This window comes from Aquarana catesbeiana, linkage group LG02, assembly GCF_042186555.1.
Source record: "Aquarana catesbeiana isolate 2022-GZ linkage group LG02, ASM4218655v1, whole genome shotgun sequence".
Lineage (NCBI taxonomy): Eukaryota > Metazoa > Chordata > Amphibia > Anura > Ranidae > Aquarana > Aquarana catesbeiana.
In genome coordinates this window covers 413472852-413489673 of record NC_133325.1, presented here as the reverse complement: position 1 = coordinate 413489673, position 16822 = coordinate 413472852, and the positions used below count along the sequence as shown (strand labels likewise).

The following is a 16822-nucleotide window of genomic DNA, read 5'->3' as shown; positions in this document are numbered from 1 at the left end:
TGATCAGGCTCTCCGCATCAGCTCCCGCTGGGCCGCTCCGTCTCTTCCCTCCTATTACAGTCGTTGCTTCTCCTCCCAGCCGAACAGGAGGCGAATTCTAAAACCCGTTCTAAGACTCCCTGGCCAATCGGGTCTCAGGAACGGCTTCCTGATTGGCCGGGAGGAGAATCAGGAAGACATTAGCGAATATTAATTTGCTAACGTCACACAACTGGGTGGGCTCCGGCACAGTGCTCTGCGCCCCGAGCCCACCCTTTTTTTAAGCCAATTAGAGCCTCAGGCTCTAATCATGTGCTTCAAAAAAAATTAAAAAATAAACCCCATTGCAATCCATGCGTCTGGCGCCCTGCATGTAGATTAGGGGCCGGGCGCATGAATTAGGGGGCAGCGCCGCTGCACCCCTAATGGACGGGCCCCACTGGGTTTTACACATTTTTATTTTATTTTGATCAGGACTACAAAATATTTTTATTAATGACTTTTTTTTTACTGTAGTCAGGTAAATATGAAATACTACACATGAATATTATGCATTCTTATACCCAGCCAGCAGGTGGAGCTTCAGCCTCCTGTTCATGTTTTCCAGTCTCTCCATACCTCCTTTTGTAAAATATCTGTTTCCATGGCTCAGTAGTTGAAACCACAATTTGCACATACAAGTGAATGAATCAGTGCAATGACTCCACTCAATCCCTTCTCCTCCTCCGTCTTTATGGATCTGTCTGGGGTTTCAGTCAGACAGAGCAAGCAATTGCTACCTATTTAGAAAACCTAAAGTGCTCTGGGAATCATTAAATGTTTATTTGTGAAAAAAAGCACACACACGTATATATATATATATATATATATATATATATATATATATATATATATACACACACATGTGCATACACACACATATACACATCAGTTAAAAGGTCTATCAATGCAAACATGTTTATTTTAATTTGACTCAAATCTATTATAGCTTCCTATTAATACAAGATCTGAAAATTATCTTGTATTTTAGCTAGACTACCTATTAAGCAAATAATTAAATGTTAAAAATAAAAGAATTCCCAGGAATTACAATGTTTATGAACAGACAGGATTTAATGAATGGGTTTCCTTTCTATGTACTAAAGGATTAGACCCTTAATTGGTACTCACCGCAGGACCAATTCCTGGAGGCCCTCTGTCACCCTGCAGAAACAGAAATAGAGTTCAATTAACAAATGATCTACTAATTCATCCTGATGGTTCTCACGTTAGAAAAAAAAAATCATTACTTATCCAAAAGGGGATGAATATTTTCTGCTGTGAAATGATGAATTATAAAGAAAATGTAGCAAATTGTAACAGTAATTTCAAAACTTGAAATTGTACAAAACAAAAAGTCTTATTTACATTTTATAATGATCGATTAAACCAATTGTTGTTCCCCTAAAGGGTTATTTTAGTCTATCAAAGCAATATTTTCAAAGGAAACATATTTTCATTTTTCAACAGCTGTCGTAAATTATTGTCATTGTTAGAAAGTTCTCTCAACTTGATGCCACAGTGAAAGATTGGTTTACCCTTGGGATTATCAGTTTGTTAAGGCCTCGTACACACAGTTTGATTGTTGTATGATCGAGCGTCTGATTTTTGTCAAAAGCGCGTCTGCAGGATTTTGTCAAGCATACTAACTATCCGCATATTGTCGTTTGACAAACAAGATCATAGTGACATACTATGAGAGTATAAAGAGGAAGTTAATTTCTCAATCGCCACCCTTTGGGCCCCTTCTGCTAATTTCGTGTTAGTAGAAGTTTGGTGATCGTTGATTCGCGATTTTCAGATCATAAAAAACAAATGCCTTTTAAAATTAATTTGGCATAACTACTGTACATCAGTATCACCAGCAAAGAAGCTTCATTATTATCCCCTACCCGCCGAGCGTACGCAGATGTGCGGCCTTGGCTTTCAGGGGTTATACTGGGATGATGCCCGCAGCTGCAGGCATCATCCCGGTACCGTTTTTTAGAGCGGGCGATCGGCTTTCCAGGGATAAGAATCGATGCGATCCCGGAGGAGCGGGAGGGGACGTCCCCCCTCTCGCTGCCTCCCGCCTCTCTCAACGGGCCTCCCGTCCCACCGGGAGACCCGATCAACGATCTGCCACTTCCGGCGGCTAGGAACAGACTGGCACGAAGCTGGAAATGGCTTCGTTCCAGTCTCCTGATTGTAAAACACGGAAGCGACGTCACAACGTCACTTCCTGTTTACTCGGCTGCCAATGGCACCGGTTTTAAAAAATATACAGCATTCAGAATCGCCGAAAAATCTGAATACTTTAAAGTGCAAAGGAGGGATTGGGGGTCTTTTAGACCTCCAATCCCTCCATAAAGAGTACCTGTCACCACCTATTACTGTCACAAGGGATGTTTACAGCAATAAAAGTGATCAAAAGACCTCTATGCCCATCCCAGAGCTGTTTGTGACTAATTCTTCCCTTTTATTACTTAATTCTCTGTTGTTTATGTTTTAAACCACTGTATTGTATATGCTGAAACTTAATAAAAATTGTCAATTATAAAAAAAAAAAAAATTATCAAATTTTTTTTTTTTAAGTACAATTTAAGAATATAAAAATAAATAAAATAAATAAGAAAAAAAATGTTTTTTTTTTTAAAGCACCCCTGCCCCCTTGAGCTTGCGTAGCAAAGAAAACGCATATGAAAGTCGCGCCCGCTATGTGTGAGGTATCGCCGCGATCATCAGAGCGAGAGCAATAATTCTAGCACTAGACCTCCTCTCTAACTCTAACCTGGTAACCGTAAAAAATATTTAAAATGTTGCCTATGGGGATTTTTAGGTACCAAAGTTTGTCGCCATTCCACGAGTGCGTGCAATTATATAGCGTGACATGTTTAGTATATATTTACTTGGCCTAACATCATCTTTCACATTATACAAAAAAAATTGGGCTAACTTTACTGTTTTTTTAAATTTCATGAAAGTGTCCCTTTTCCCAAAAAGTTGCGTTTAAAACACAGCTGCACAAATACCATGTGACATAAGATATTGCAACATCGCCATTTTATTCTCTAGATTCTCTGATAAAAAAAAAATATATATATATATATATATATATATATATATATATATATATATATATATATATATAATGTTTGGGGGCTCTGAAAGGGTTATTCCATTAAGGAAGATGAAAATGTGCGCTGCATTTCGACATTTCATCAATTGCCACATCACGAATGTTAATTCTAGATTAAGAATTCTTGATTCCGAGCATGCGTTTGTACTTTTGACTTTTGTGTGTGACGATTTCTGTACTGACCATCTGAAAATTAGACATTGAGTTCACATCCGGCAAAAATTTTATAGCCTGCATAGCTTTTGTCTGATGAAAAAGTAAAATCGGCTGTTGAAAGCACCATACTAACAATCTGAAAATCCGCAGACAGCTCGTCTTATGAATTTTCCCTTCTGATTTTCGTATCATGTGTATGAGGCCTTAGTCTGAATGCCATTAGAATGAATGATTTCTGTTTATACTTCATGTCTGTGTGTCCACACACCATGTGTCAGGTTGGTAACATGTATAAACAAGACCCATGAAATAAACAGTATACCATATGACTCTAATATTAAAGGAAATACATCAAAGACTTCTACATCTCATTAGCTAATAAAGAAGAACCATCTGTCCAATCAGTGCTTATATTTGTGTCCTACGTATTGCAATTATTGCACTGTAGGGGGCCTTGGGAAGCAAAGGATGCTCTAATCAAGAAATGCGTTTATGGTAGCAAGCTGTATTAACAACTATTTGTTTGGTTGTTTTAAAATTTAGGTTACTTTTAATTATGGTGCTGAACTCCAAAAAATGTCATATCTGATGGCATTTTGACAGACAAATATTGGATTGCAGATTTTACCGCTACCCAACTTTTCACCTCGCTAGCACAAGAAGTTGAAACACAAGTGTCCCTGATGTGCCATCATTAGGCTCCATAATGTGGTTCTACTGTACACAATCACACTCAGTGAATGAGACTGAGTAGGTTCTAATGGGATGATTTTAGAGTATATTCAGTCTGGATAGTCCAACTTGGCACATAATGTTTGTATGGTAAGAAAGATGATTTTAAGGATTTAAAAATTTATTAAAAATAAAATTTGTTGCCTTCATACATCACTGAGTGCAAGAACATTTTGTATAATACCTAATATAGTGAGTGTAATGGACAAAATACATTTCTTTATACCTGTCTATCCTGCTATCAGCACTGTGGACAGGTCACTGACATATACTGCTTCTTGCAGTTCATTTTGAACTGAACATGCGCTTTGCTCATGAATGAGTATACTTAATTTAGCCCTCCCCAGCAGCATATACAGTACTTGTATTTATTTTGTTCCTACGCTGCTCCATTGAGACGCAAAGGAAATCCCTTTGTAGGCAAGACACTGAAGTTGTATGTAGCTTACACAGGGCTATGGACTTCACGTGTGATACCTCTGATTGGCTAAGGCTGTTATACAGGGTGAACCACATGTGCCCTAAGTCAAATGTTCTTTGCCTCAGGGCCCTGGGTGGAGCAGAGGGGAATAAAAAAAGGAGGTATATGGCGGGGTGGGGGATTCAAGCAAACCAATTGCTTTACCGCGAATAGACATATAACAGGTTTGCTTTAGGGCCTATTCATACTTGTCTGATTTTGGCAGATGTATTTCACTTTTGAATCTGTCAATTGAAACACACGCATTGATGTAGAAATCATGCTTGCCGACACATGTTATAAGTGCATTTTGATGCTTTTCCATCACAACACATGATATGCGCTTTGAAGTGTTTCCATTGATTTTAAAAACAGGTAGGTGTTTTTACAAGGGCCAAAAGTAGACAAGTGTGTTCGAGTCACCAAAAATGGAGAATTAAGATAAAGTACTGCGGATTTTCTAAGAAAAAATCTATTGAAGGCAAATGAACAAACTGGGAAATCATCACAGACCATACAATTATTGTATGCAATTGCTTCTATTTCAGCATGGAACGCACTGCCCTTTATGTTATGACAGATTTTTATAACTACTGGTATGTAACTAATACATTTTGTATACAGTTCTAAGGATATCATTAAATCATATTAGCATGTGCAATTTTTCTATTAAACTAATTTGGCACACTGTGCAATTATAAACTCCCATACTGTGTTTTACAGCAGGATGCTCAATACTTATTTTCAAAAGCCGTGTTTCCACAATTGAAGAGCCTCAAACTCTTTGCTGAGTTCTGATCTATATTATAGTACAGTGACATGTTAACAGTGAATCAATATTATATTTGAACATCAAGATCTGGGTTAGCGGGAATACTCAATAGCAGTAACTGTTGCTGTAATTAAAAAAAAAATTCTTAAAGTGGATGTAAACCCACTTTTTTTTTTTTTTTAATGTCATAATGTAGAGTATAAGATTTCCTATCATTTGAGCCCAGTCTTGCCACAAAGAGTTAATCCATCTCTGAGCAATCCTCTTTTATTGTTCAGTGAGATAAAACTTGACAGAGAAAAACTTTGTCAAATCCTCCCCCTTGCTGTGAGTGACAGGTGATTTACATCTCGTGCACTAGCCTAAGACATGCATTATTTTTTAATTCCCTCCCCCACTCCTTTCTTCAGCAGCTCTGCAAGGATTGGCTGTTCCACACCTCAGCATGATTTGGCATGCTGAAGTCATGTGGTTACTTTCCTGTCTTTTCACTGGATGTTAGAGATCATAGCAGAAGTTCAGTGTAAGAAATACACAGGAGAAAATGCATATTGACAAGGGGAGTGTAGAGGTGGGCGGGGAGTCTACTGACATCATGACTCCACCCACCGAGCTCCAGACAACAGACCCACCCACAGAATATTCAGCTTTTCGGGTCTCATAACAGATAGAGAGGAGACATTTGACAGCTAAAGATACATGCAGGAGGCATGTATATCCTTATAGATAACCCCTATGGCAGTAGTTTAGAAAGGATGACATTGGGTTTACATCCACTTTAAGCTGCATTGTGTGCCTCCTATTTTCTAAAATAAGATATGTTCCTTGGATGCCCAGAATTTCCACTCCACTGGCTCTAGAATGGTGTGAGGGGTGCAGAATGTGCTGCAAAATGCCATCACTGATGGCAAAGTGGTTTTAAAGGAAACCTGTCCAGGAAGAAATGGTTGCCTGTGTGTCTCTGGCTTCATTACTTCTTGATTCACTGACTCAGAACATGAATGCAGTAAGTTAGGTCACAATAAAGTCAGAACATACTTGTTGTTGCTTAATGCCTAAAAAAGTTTTGATGCTGGTGGATCTGCATGACATCCAGGTATCTAGAAATTTCAGGACATCTGCATATCTTTCTCAGCAAATGTGTCCATTAAAGCTGAAGTTTAGGTATGGTGTTTTTTACATAGTTAAATTGGTCAAGCTTGTACCAATAGAAGTATTTCTATGCTATACCGTAGGACCCTCCTCAAGGAAACTGGAAATCATTGTAGTAGGCACTAATACTATATTAAAAATAAAGAAAATACATAAAGTGTTCTGTCAATCAACTTAAGTGCAAAACCTTATGAAGTGAATGTCCATTCCCAGTCGATGCCTATTCAGGGGAAACGCGTTCGATAAGGAGCTAGTAGTGTGGCATTTGGAGCATGGACTGCACTGCAGGCGGCTGTGCTCATACTGTTTTGCTGTTTTTTACCTAATTTTTGTAAGTGCAACTTTTTATTAAAACGTAATTAATTTTTAAAGAGTTAATGCACTATGAGTTTTTTTACCTCCTCCACACGGTATTAACTGAGCACATGAAGTCGGTGCTCTATCTATATCCCAGTGACTGATGATCAGGAATCTATTCGCATAAACGCCTTGGTGGGGACACGCGTCTGTTCACCTGGTTGGGATGTCTGTACCTGTGGGTGGAGTTGGAGTCCAGCTTGAGTGTCAGAAAGCGATCCTTTACTGCTGATTTCCATTTGTGGAGACACACGTATTTAGATGCTAGGATCTGGGAAGCTGCCATTACTTTAAACATGGTGGTGAAGGAGGGCTGGATAAGGTTGCCTGGAATTTCACTGTTCCTTTCAGTTGTGGATGGACACTGTCATTTTTTACTGCTGTTGATTCATGGATGGACTAACATACTTCATTCACACAGTTTTTGTTTTTTAACACCTTTGAACTTATTTGATAATATATTTTTAGATCAAACCTTTTTAATTGCAGGACTTTGTTCCACTGCACTGGTTTGTTTCATTTTTTGTCACTTTGTATCCGTTTGTTAATATGCAAAGGTTATTCAAAAATTCACTTCATGAGGTTTTGCACTCAAGTTGATTGACAGCGCACTTTATGTAATTTTTTGTTCTTTAGTATGCCAACTTTCCAGGGATTTTATGTTGCAGCAGTCTTTTTAACACAGCGACCAAGCGCATCCTTTTTAAGTCTAACTAAAACTATATTGATTACTACATGGCAGATTGTTGCTAGCTTCCAGGTCCTGTGCGAGGTGGCTGCCCTGCTGCTTATTGCAGGAGACCATTTACTCAGCATTGACACTATTCAGAGAACACTTTGCATTTTTTTTAGTGAATACAATGTGTTCTCTGACTGGATCAGGTGTAGATCATTACATCATCACCCTGGATTTCCACAATGTCCAATCAGAGAATATTTTGCATTCATTGATAGAATGCAAAGTGTTCCCTGAAGTGCTGAGCAAGCAACCTCCTGTGTTTACAACAAGACAGGACAACTGCATGGCAAAGGGATCAGAAGCTAGTGGAGACCACTGTAGTAGTGGTGTCTACTATAGTAATTTCCAGCTTCTATTGGGATCCAACAGGTACATATATACTTACATTGGTCCAAGCTGAAGTAAGAATTCACCAGTGGCATGAAGAGGTGTGGTGATGCCCAGGGAAAAACGCCTTGATTGTAAAGGAAAGCCAATGAGGAGGGAGTTGCAGTAGTTGAGGTGAGAGATAACCAGGGAGTGACTTAGAAAATGTGTGGTGTTGTTAGTTAAGAAGGGGCGTATTTTGAAAATGCTGGTTCTGGAGGCAAGATTTGGATAGCAATTGGATGTGGAGATAAAAGGAGAGTTCAGAGTTCAGGGTTATACCTATCACCCTGGCATGCGAGGACGAACTGATAGTTGTGCCATCAACCTCAACAGAGAAGTCAGGGGAAGGGGCACACATAGGTTGGACTTGATGGACTCGTGTCTTTTTTCAACCTTGCCTACTATGTAACTGTGTAACTATGTGGAAGGAAATATTATGAGCTCAGTTGTGGACATATTGAGTTTAAGGAAGTGGTGTGACCTCTAGTCTGAGATGTCTGTTAGTAAAGTGATACATAAGGTGACTGATGGGATAAGCTGAGGGGTAGAAAGATAGATTTGGGTGTCATCAACATAGAAATGGTATTGGAAGCCACAGTAGTTCATGAAGTTTCATTTCTAACCCGTGTGGTTCCAAACTTCTATAATTTCCAGGCAGAGGCTTTACCAGGTTTATAAGTTTTGCCCTTACTGATTGTGTGGAATTTATGGTCCTATTCTCCGTATGATGATGTCAGTCAAACTGTCAAAGAAACATCAACATTTAGAGAACAGGACTGTCATTTCCTCACAATGAGTAAGGGCAAAACTTATAAACCTGGTAAAGTCTCTGCCTGGAAATCATAGACACCTGGCACTGTTGGTTAGAAATGAAACTGTAGCCATGAACTGTATCAGGTCTGAATCTGACTGACATCAACCTATAGAGAACAGGACTGCCATTTGTAGAATTAGTAATGGCAAAACTTTTAAACCTCATAAATTCTGTGAGTGGCAGAAAGGCTAAAGGGCTGCCTGGTGGCAGGCTGTATCTGTCCTGACTCTAGACACCCTCCCCCCGTTGGATGCCCGGTGCCATCGCAGCCTTGGCCCTACCCTCTTTACACCACTGGAATCAATAGACATACACTCAAGCTTTAAAGGTATCAGACCTTAGTGCCTAGCTTCCAGACATACTCTGCACAGCTACACTTTGATTTAGTTAAAAATAATGGATCTCATTTACTTATAGAACATTTTTCAAAGATCAATTAAATTAGGTATCCAGCAAATCCAGCCATGTACTAAAAGTCAATTCAGTTTTCTCTGTGTTCTCAGAACCACAGAGAAATGCACAGTGTCTTTGAGAGTGTATTTCCTGAAACCTGTGCTATGTAAACTCTCCCTGTCTTTGGCCTGCTTTTATATCACCAATCAAACTTAGACATCTGAGATTGGTTTGAATCAAATTGATAGTGAAATTGTTTTTTACACTGTTTTTTGTCAGAGAAAAAAGCAGCTGTTCTCAGATTAATTGATAACCGAAAAGGACTGCAATGGGTTTATAAAACGTAGCAATGCCAAGTACTGAACAGGTGATTCCTCCAGTATGTATTGCACTTTTCAGTTTTGATGGTAGTGTCAATAGGAAGGGAAGTGAAATGAAGGAAATTTACAAATGATGAACCTGTCATTCAAACATCCAATAGTGTGCAGAGAATATGTAAAACTAAAGCCACTTCATATACTGTAATTGGATATTTGTGATGGACACAAATTCACAAACATACACAAAGCTCCACCTAAGACTCATCCCTCTTATACATGGAAATCCAGGTGCTGGCCACTATAATCCATCTCCACCAAAAATATGAAAAGATGTATCAGCCACATTCCACTCTTAGGTTCTCTTACTGTATTTATTAATAGTCAATAAGTTGACTGCATACAACAGTATCTCCATCCGAGAACCAACCTTCCTTGATGTGTTTCACCACTCCTGGCTTGTTTACAAGGACAGTGAAAGCACAAAACTGAATATATTATGCTGAAAACTAAATACAAACTCTTTTAAAGGATAAGTTCACTTAGAAAAAAAAAATCATTTTTGTAGGTAAAAATGTAAGTATACAACAAGCTGCTGCTCACTTGTGTCAGGTATCCATGTCTGCATGTGCGGTGCAGCGAAAAGCTCCTGCCAGCTCCAACACATATTAATGAATGAATATAGCCTGCACCTGCTCTTGCGATACTTTATTTACTTGAGGGAATACAACATACAGTCCTCCAGGCTCATCATAACTATAATTAAGGCCCACTAAGGGCCTGGAAGACAATGGGGTTTATTTGCTAAAGCTAGAGAGGGCAAAATTAGTCACAATTCTGTAGAGAAACCAATCAGCTTCTAACTATAGCTTTCAGGTTTTATTGCTAAAGCTTAATTAAACAAGCTATGGTTAGAAGCTGATTGGTTTACACTCAGGCCTGATTCACACCTATGCATTTTTAGTGCTTTTTGCATTTTGCAGATTTGCACTACAGTCCATCTAACATGGTTTCCTATGGAACATGATCTGTAGTACAAATCTGCAAAATGTAAAAAGCACTATAAAAATGCATAGGTGTGAATCAGGTTTTTCACAAGCAAAGGATAAACACACTAGGGCCAGATCTAGCCTGTCTGATGTGGGGGTACAATAAATAATGTCAGGGGGGCAGAGGATGAGAGGTCAGCAGGGCAGTGTACAGGGGGTCAGCAGGGCAGAGGATAGGGTCAGTAGTTTGCAGGGCAGTGTACAGAGGGCATTAGTTAGTAGGGCAATATACAGGGGTCAGCAGAGCTGAGAACAGGGAACAGCAGAGCTAAGTACAGGGGTCAGCAGGGTGGATGACAGGGGTCACAACTGGCAGGGGAGAGGACACTGCAGTGATAGTGGCAGGTTAGGACAGTATATTGGCAGTATAGTGGCAGGTTAAGGTAGTATAGTGGGAGGTTAGGGCAGTATAGAGGCATTATTTTCAATAGGGCCATTTCACCTGTATGTGTTACATCATCACGCACAAGACCAGCTACTTCCACCCACCCCCCAAAAAAACTGTACATATTGCCCCCCTTCCTACACATAATGCCCTCCCCCGTTAACCCTACACTCACCTTCCTGTATACACTGCCCCCTTTAATTCCACACTCCCCTGCCTGTATACACTGCCCCCTTTAATCCTAAACCCTCCTTTCTGTACACACTGCCCCCCTTTAACACCACACCCCCTTCCCACACACACTGCCCTCCTTTAATACTACACCCCCTTCCTGCACATACTGTCCCCCTTTAACCCTACACCCCCTTCCTATACACGCTGCCCTGCTTTAACCCTACACCCCCCTTCCTGCACACACTGCCCCTCTTCCTGCACACATATCCCCACCCTTTAACTCTACACCCCTCTTTCTGTACACACTGCTCCCCTTTAACACTACACCCCCTTCCCGCACACACTGCCCTCCTTTAATACTACACCATCTTCCTGCAAACACTGTCACCCTTTAATGCTGCACCCCCTTTAACCCTACACCCCCCTTCCTGCACACACTTCCCCTCTTCCTGCACAGATATCCCCACCATTTAACTCTACACCCCTCTTTCTGTACACACTGCTCCCCTTTAACACTACACCCCCTTCCCGCACACACTGCCCTCCTTTAATACTACACCATCTTCCTGCAAACACTGTCACCCTTTAATGCTGCACCCCCTTTAACCCTACACCCCTCTTCCTACACACACTGCCCCCCTTTAACATTACATGTCTTTCCTATACACGCTGCCAACTTTAACCCTACACCCCCTTCCTGCACACACTGCCCCCCTTCCTGCACACATTGTCCCATTTAACCCTACACCCCCCTTCCTGTATTTACTTCTCCCCTTTAACCCTACAACACCCCTCCTGTATACACTGCCCCACTTTAACCCTACACCCCCTTCCTGCACACACTGCCCTGTATAGACTATACCCCCCTGTGATATGTGGTGCCTTCTCATTGAACTGACCTGAGCTATATTGCCAGACACAGTGAGCAGCACATGGTTGGAGTATCCGGTCTGTCAGTCCCTGCTCAGTCCCGTCACCCGGGTCAGTGCTTCCACGGTTCCACTTGACAGCAGAGTTCATCCACCTGCTCGCGCAGCCTCCGGTTCTTACACTACAGGTCGGTGATGGGAGCGCCACCGACCAGCGTCTGAACTCTTTCATCTTCGCTTGCAGCCCATGCACAGTTCCCCGTATCGGACATTCCCTCTCCTCCTCCTTCGGTACACTCCTGCAGACTGGCCTCACCGACATCTCCACCCCAAGCTTTATGCTGGCTGATGATGCCAGGCGGCGACCAGGGCTTTGGGCTGACTTCAGCTGGAGCGAGCGGCGATCCCCATCATAGAGTCAATTACCTTGTCAGCTCACTTCCACTGTGTGCAAGTGCACCTGTGTGTAAGGGGACGGCGGCTCTAGAGGTGACATCCCCGGGGATGAGGATGTGACACGAGAGGAATGTGGCACTGACCATGGATGCGCCCTAGGTGGCAGTGTGCCTTAGGCGGCTGCCTACTTCGCCTAGTGGTAGCACCGGCCCTGATCACGCATTGTATAAAAAAGGTTCTTGCCTCTTGTTTTTAGCACATCGACATGCCTCAAGGGCCCATGGAGGTCATGCTCTTTTTTTTTTTTTTTCATGGGCTGTAACACCTAACAACATGTGCTGAAAACACACCCAAAAAATACATCATAACACACAAATGCATGGTTGTGGAGTCAGCCACAAGTAAGACTGTGCTATTGTCACTCAGGGCAAAGCAACAGATTTGTTTTATTGCCTCCTTCCCAGCAACAAATACAGTAATTACCTGTTTTTCACTCTCCTAAAACTGTGTCTGGCATTAGTAGTTGAAAGAAATACCTGGTACTTCCAGATATTTAAGGAGCATGTGACTTAGTCTATGTGACAGGGCTGGGTCAATTAGAGCTGTTACAGGGGAAATCATTGACCTGTATATGCTATAATTCATAGCAGTATTAAGCCCAAAACCAAAAATTTTAAATAATGCAGCTTACCAATAATTAGATGTGGAGGCTGCATTCGTTATCTTCTCTTATGCCCCGTACACACGGTCGGATTTTCCGATGGAAAATGTCCGATCGGAGCGTGTTGTCAGAAATTCTGACCGTGTGTGGGCTCCATCGGACATTTTCCATCGGATTTTCCAACACACAAAGTTGGAGAGCAGGAGATAAAATTTTCCGACAACAAAATCCGTTGTCGGAAATTCCGATCGTGTGTACACAAATCCGACGGACAAAGTGCCACGCATGCTCAGAATAAATAAAGAGATGAAAGCTATTGGCCACTGCCCCGTTTATAGTCCCGACGTAGGTGTTTTACGTCACCGCGTTTAGAACGATCGGATTTTCCGACAACTTTGTGTGACCGTGTGTATGCAAGACAAGTTTGAGCCAACATCCGTCGGAAAAAATCCTAGGATTTTGTTGTCGGAATGTCCGAACAAAGTCCGACCGTGTGTACGCCCTATTAGGCTTTTTTCCCTTTGTTTTCACCTGGTGCTCTGGTCAGTAACATACCTCCTGTATTAGAGTGTCCCTTCTCTGGATAAAACTCAGCAAAACTCTAGCTCACGCTTTATAAGCAGTTACAACAAGCAGTTTTTTTCGTTTTGGGATGAAGGTTTTGCATAAATAATTAAAGCTGATGATTGTAAGCACCCCTGTCACGGTGTTAAATGGTTTGTCCCATCTCTGTAACTGATACATTCTGTTGGAGAGCTTGATCTTTTGAAAAGAAACAGACTTACTGGCCAGATCACCAGATGAAATCTAAGAAATGGTAAGCTGCAATATAATAAATGTTTTTGGGTTTAATAGCACTTTAAAGTTAAAGCAATAGGTCTTAGCCACCCGAGAAACCACTGCATTCTGTGTCAGTCCTTCAAAAGCAGACATTCTGCAGAAAGGCAGTAAGCTGCAGATATACAAGGTACAACTCACTAACTGCAAATGTGGGAAAAAGCATGATTTCAACGAGTGTCCTTTATTCACTACATCATCATAAGCTTGGATGAAAGATTGTTTCACATCCAGGCTTACAATGGTGAAAGCTAATACAGACAAGTTAAAGTGTATCAGCTTTTTGCTTTAGTCTTGGGCAGAGTAGGGAATGGTTAAGACTACATTTACACTGGGGATTAAGGCCAGGGCAAATTGTGGAGGCGGAATCTGCTGATTCCTGCTGTGGCTCTGAGTGCCTAGGTGCAGCCATCGGTCCTATTCACTATAATGATGGGTCACTAGAGGCTGCAGGTACTCGCGCCTATCCCCACAACCAAAGTGCGTCCAGCAGCAATCACCACAGGTAATCGCTGGCTGCACAGAGAGACAAGATTTGCTGTGGCCAGACCTGTCCCGTCATTATAGTGAATGGGGTCGAAGATTCAGAAGATTCCAGCTGTTTCAATTCGCACTGGCTTTAATCACTAGTGTGAATGTAGCCTAAAACTGCTGTCAGGCTTTCCTGTTTTCAGCTAGTGAAAGAAAATTAGGAGGAAATAACCTCTTAGACAGCTGTTACCGGAGCATTTGTCCACACTGAAATATTTCACTGGCAAAGATCACAAAGTATTACTAAACCCAGGACCCTGCAATCACTATACATGTTCTCTCACAGTAAACAGATCATGGAAATAGTTTTAGTAAATATAGACTGCTAAATACCTTTTCTTATCAGCAGTTAGAGCAGTCTTGCGACTTCTATCCGTGTCTGGTTAAAGCTTGCAGGAGGAGTTTTCATTCTCTTATGATTGTCCTATGAGGCTACAAGACCCCTGACCCTCTGTCCGGACGGTGCTAATTGGCGCTGTGCTGATTACATGCACTCTCCCAAGAAAAACAAAGCAATACACACCAAACTGAGCATGTGCAGTTTGCCCCCTAGGCTCTGTTCTATCAGGAGATGGTTTATGGACTGTGGAAGGAGAGATTCAGAGAAGACAGGGTCAAACAGCCTTTTTACACAATGCAGAGGGTTAACCCCTTAGGTTCCACAGTGAGTATAGCAAGCATGCTTTACTGCATATATAGACTGATTTTACTGTTGTGGGTTTAGTAACACTTTAACCACTTGAGTCCCAGGTGCTGTGTTAAAAAAGAATTGGAATTCAGCAGCTCTGTCAGGTCCTGGCTAGCTTGTAGGCTAAAGCTGCTGGCTGTCAGTGATAGCCGGCCTCCAGCACTAAGCCTGGGAGATTAAATGAACAGCTCTTGGACTTTTGATTATACTACACAGCCCTCTATAGGACCACTTATGGCAGATCATCGTAAGCACAATGTTCACATATTGTGCTTACATTTGAAGTGAGGTAAAATGACGTCTGTAGGTGGGTGCAGCGTGGTTCTGCGGTAATAGGTCACTCAGTCATGTGCAGTATAAATCTGGTATTAAATAAATGTAGCAACAGTTCAAAACAAACCCAGTGGGCAGAAAACTCAACCGGGTGCACTCACGGTTTTTCCAGCAATGTTTTCAGAGCAGAATTCGGACAGACTGGCATCTGTTGAGAGGGGCAGAATGCGGCCAGGCCATCTTGTGCCCAATCTTGAAGGTATCCAGAAAAGCTACAACCCTACACTTTCCCTCCTCATCAGGAAAATTTCCCTATCACTAGTGTTGTGGAAAGCACCACCTGCAGTAGAGAAAGTAGATTGCACCTGCCTACGCGATATGGAACTTCCTTTTGTACAGAGGCTGGGGGAGAGCTGAAGCACCCTTTACCTGCTCCTCCCTACAGCATCACATCACTCCAATTGTGATCTAGTGATTAGAAGTGATGTGTTGCTGCACAGCTGCATGGGGAGGCTAGAACACGTCTCCAAAAATAAAAGTATGAAAAATTGAATAAGTAAAGATATATAACTTATATAACTTTTTTTTTTAGTTAAGACATTGAACATTTTGATATGTTACAAAAAAAAATCACATTCAAGTGATATTCTGAATCAGACTGGTGGTTATGTTTTGTTGTACATATCTGGAATTACGCTAAACACTTAATCGTTGTGTTGGAAAGAATTATAGGAAAATAATTTTTTTTCAAATGTTTCACTATTTCTTCCTAAAAAACCTAGAAAATAAAAATATAAGTGTCAAAATTTGCCCCCCAAAAAATGTATGATATGTTAGAGTAAATTAAGAAACGTAAAAATACAAGGTGCTGAAGCACACAGACAGTGTTAAAAAACTTTAACTTTAAAACGTTTAGAATCCCTGTCTGGTTCTACTGCTATCTGATTCCTCCTCACTTCCTGTTCTGGGGACAGTCTTTTATCAGGCAGGAAGTGGAGAAAAATCTGCAACAGGGATATAGATACTAAAAAACTGACACAAGTTCTAGAATTCCCCTACTTCACTAGAGGGAGCTCTGTGTTTCACTGTGATAGCTCTGCTTTTTTGGTTATAGCAGGCCTTCACTCTCCACATCTACTTTCCCTAATATGAATCCTTCCCCAATCCTTTCACAAAACAAAAAAAAAAACAAAAAAACATTTTAATACCTTTTTTTCCATGCTGCCAACACACTTCAGCATTTCTCGCCGAAGTGAGAAGGATGTAGTCCCTGAGGTCATGTAGCTACCTGGGATACTCATATCACGCATCTCCATGGGCTTCGGGTAGGCAATCGAAGATGTGCATCTTCTGCTACATGGGGCTAGCTGTCACTTCCTGGTTGTTGCGGCCAACCCCCTAATGATAAGCTGTGGCACATGAACATCAACAGAGGACTGGCTGTGAGAACAAGGAATACGCAGCCAGCTCTCAGTGGTGTTATAGAGCAAGATAGCTAGGAAAGCCAAATGGATAGGGTGAGAGCAGCAGATCATTATATAATGCCACTTAAATCGCTAAGA

General features: G+C 41.4%; 1 protein-coding gene across 1 annotated transcript in view; it reads right to left on the bottom strand.

Annotated features, from left to right (window-relative positions):
* Window positions 1–16822, bottom strand: part of COL9A2 (collagen type IX alpha 2 chain) — a 103739-nt gene that overhangs the window by 77568 nt on the left and 9349 nt on the right. Inside the window, exon 3 of the mRNA XM_073615427.1 lies at window positions 1150–1182. Within this exon, the coding sequence (XP_073471528.1) occupies window positions 1150–1182 (33 nt within the window). The remainder of the gene's footprint in view (window positions 1–1149; window positions 1183–16822) is intronic.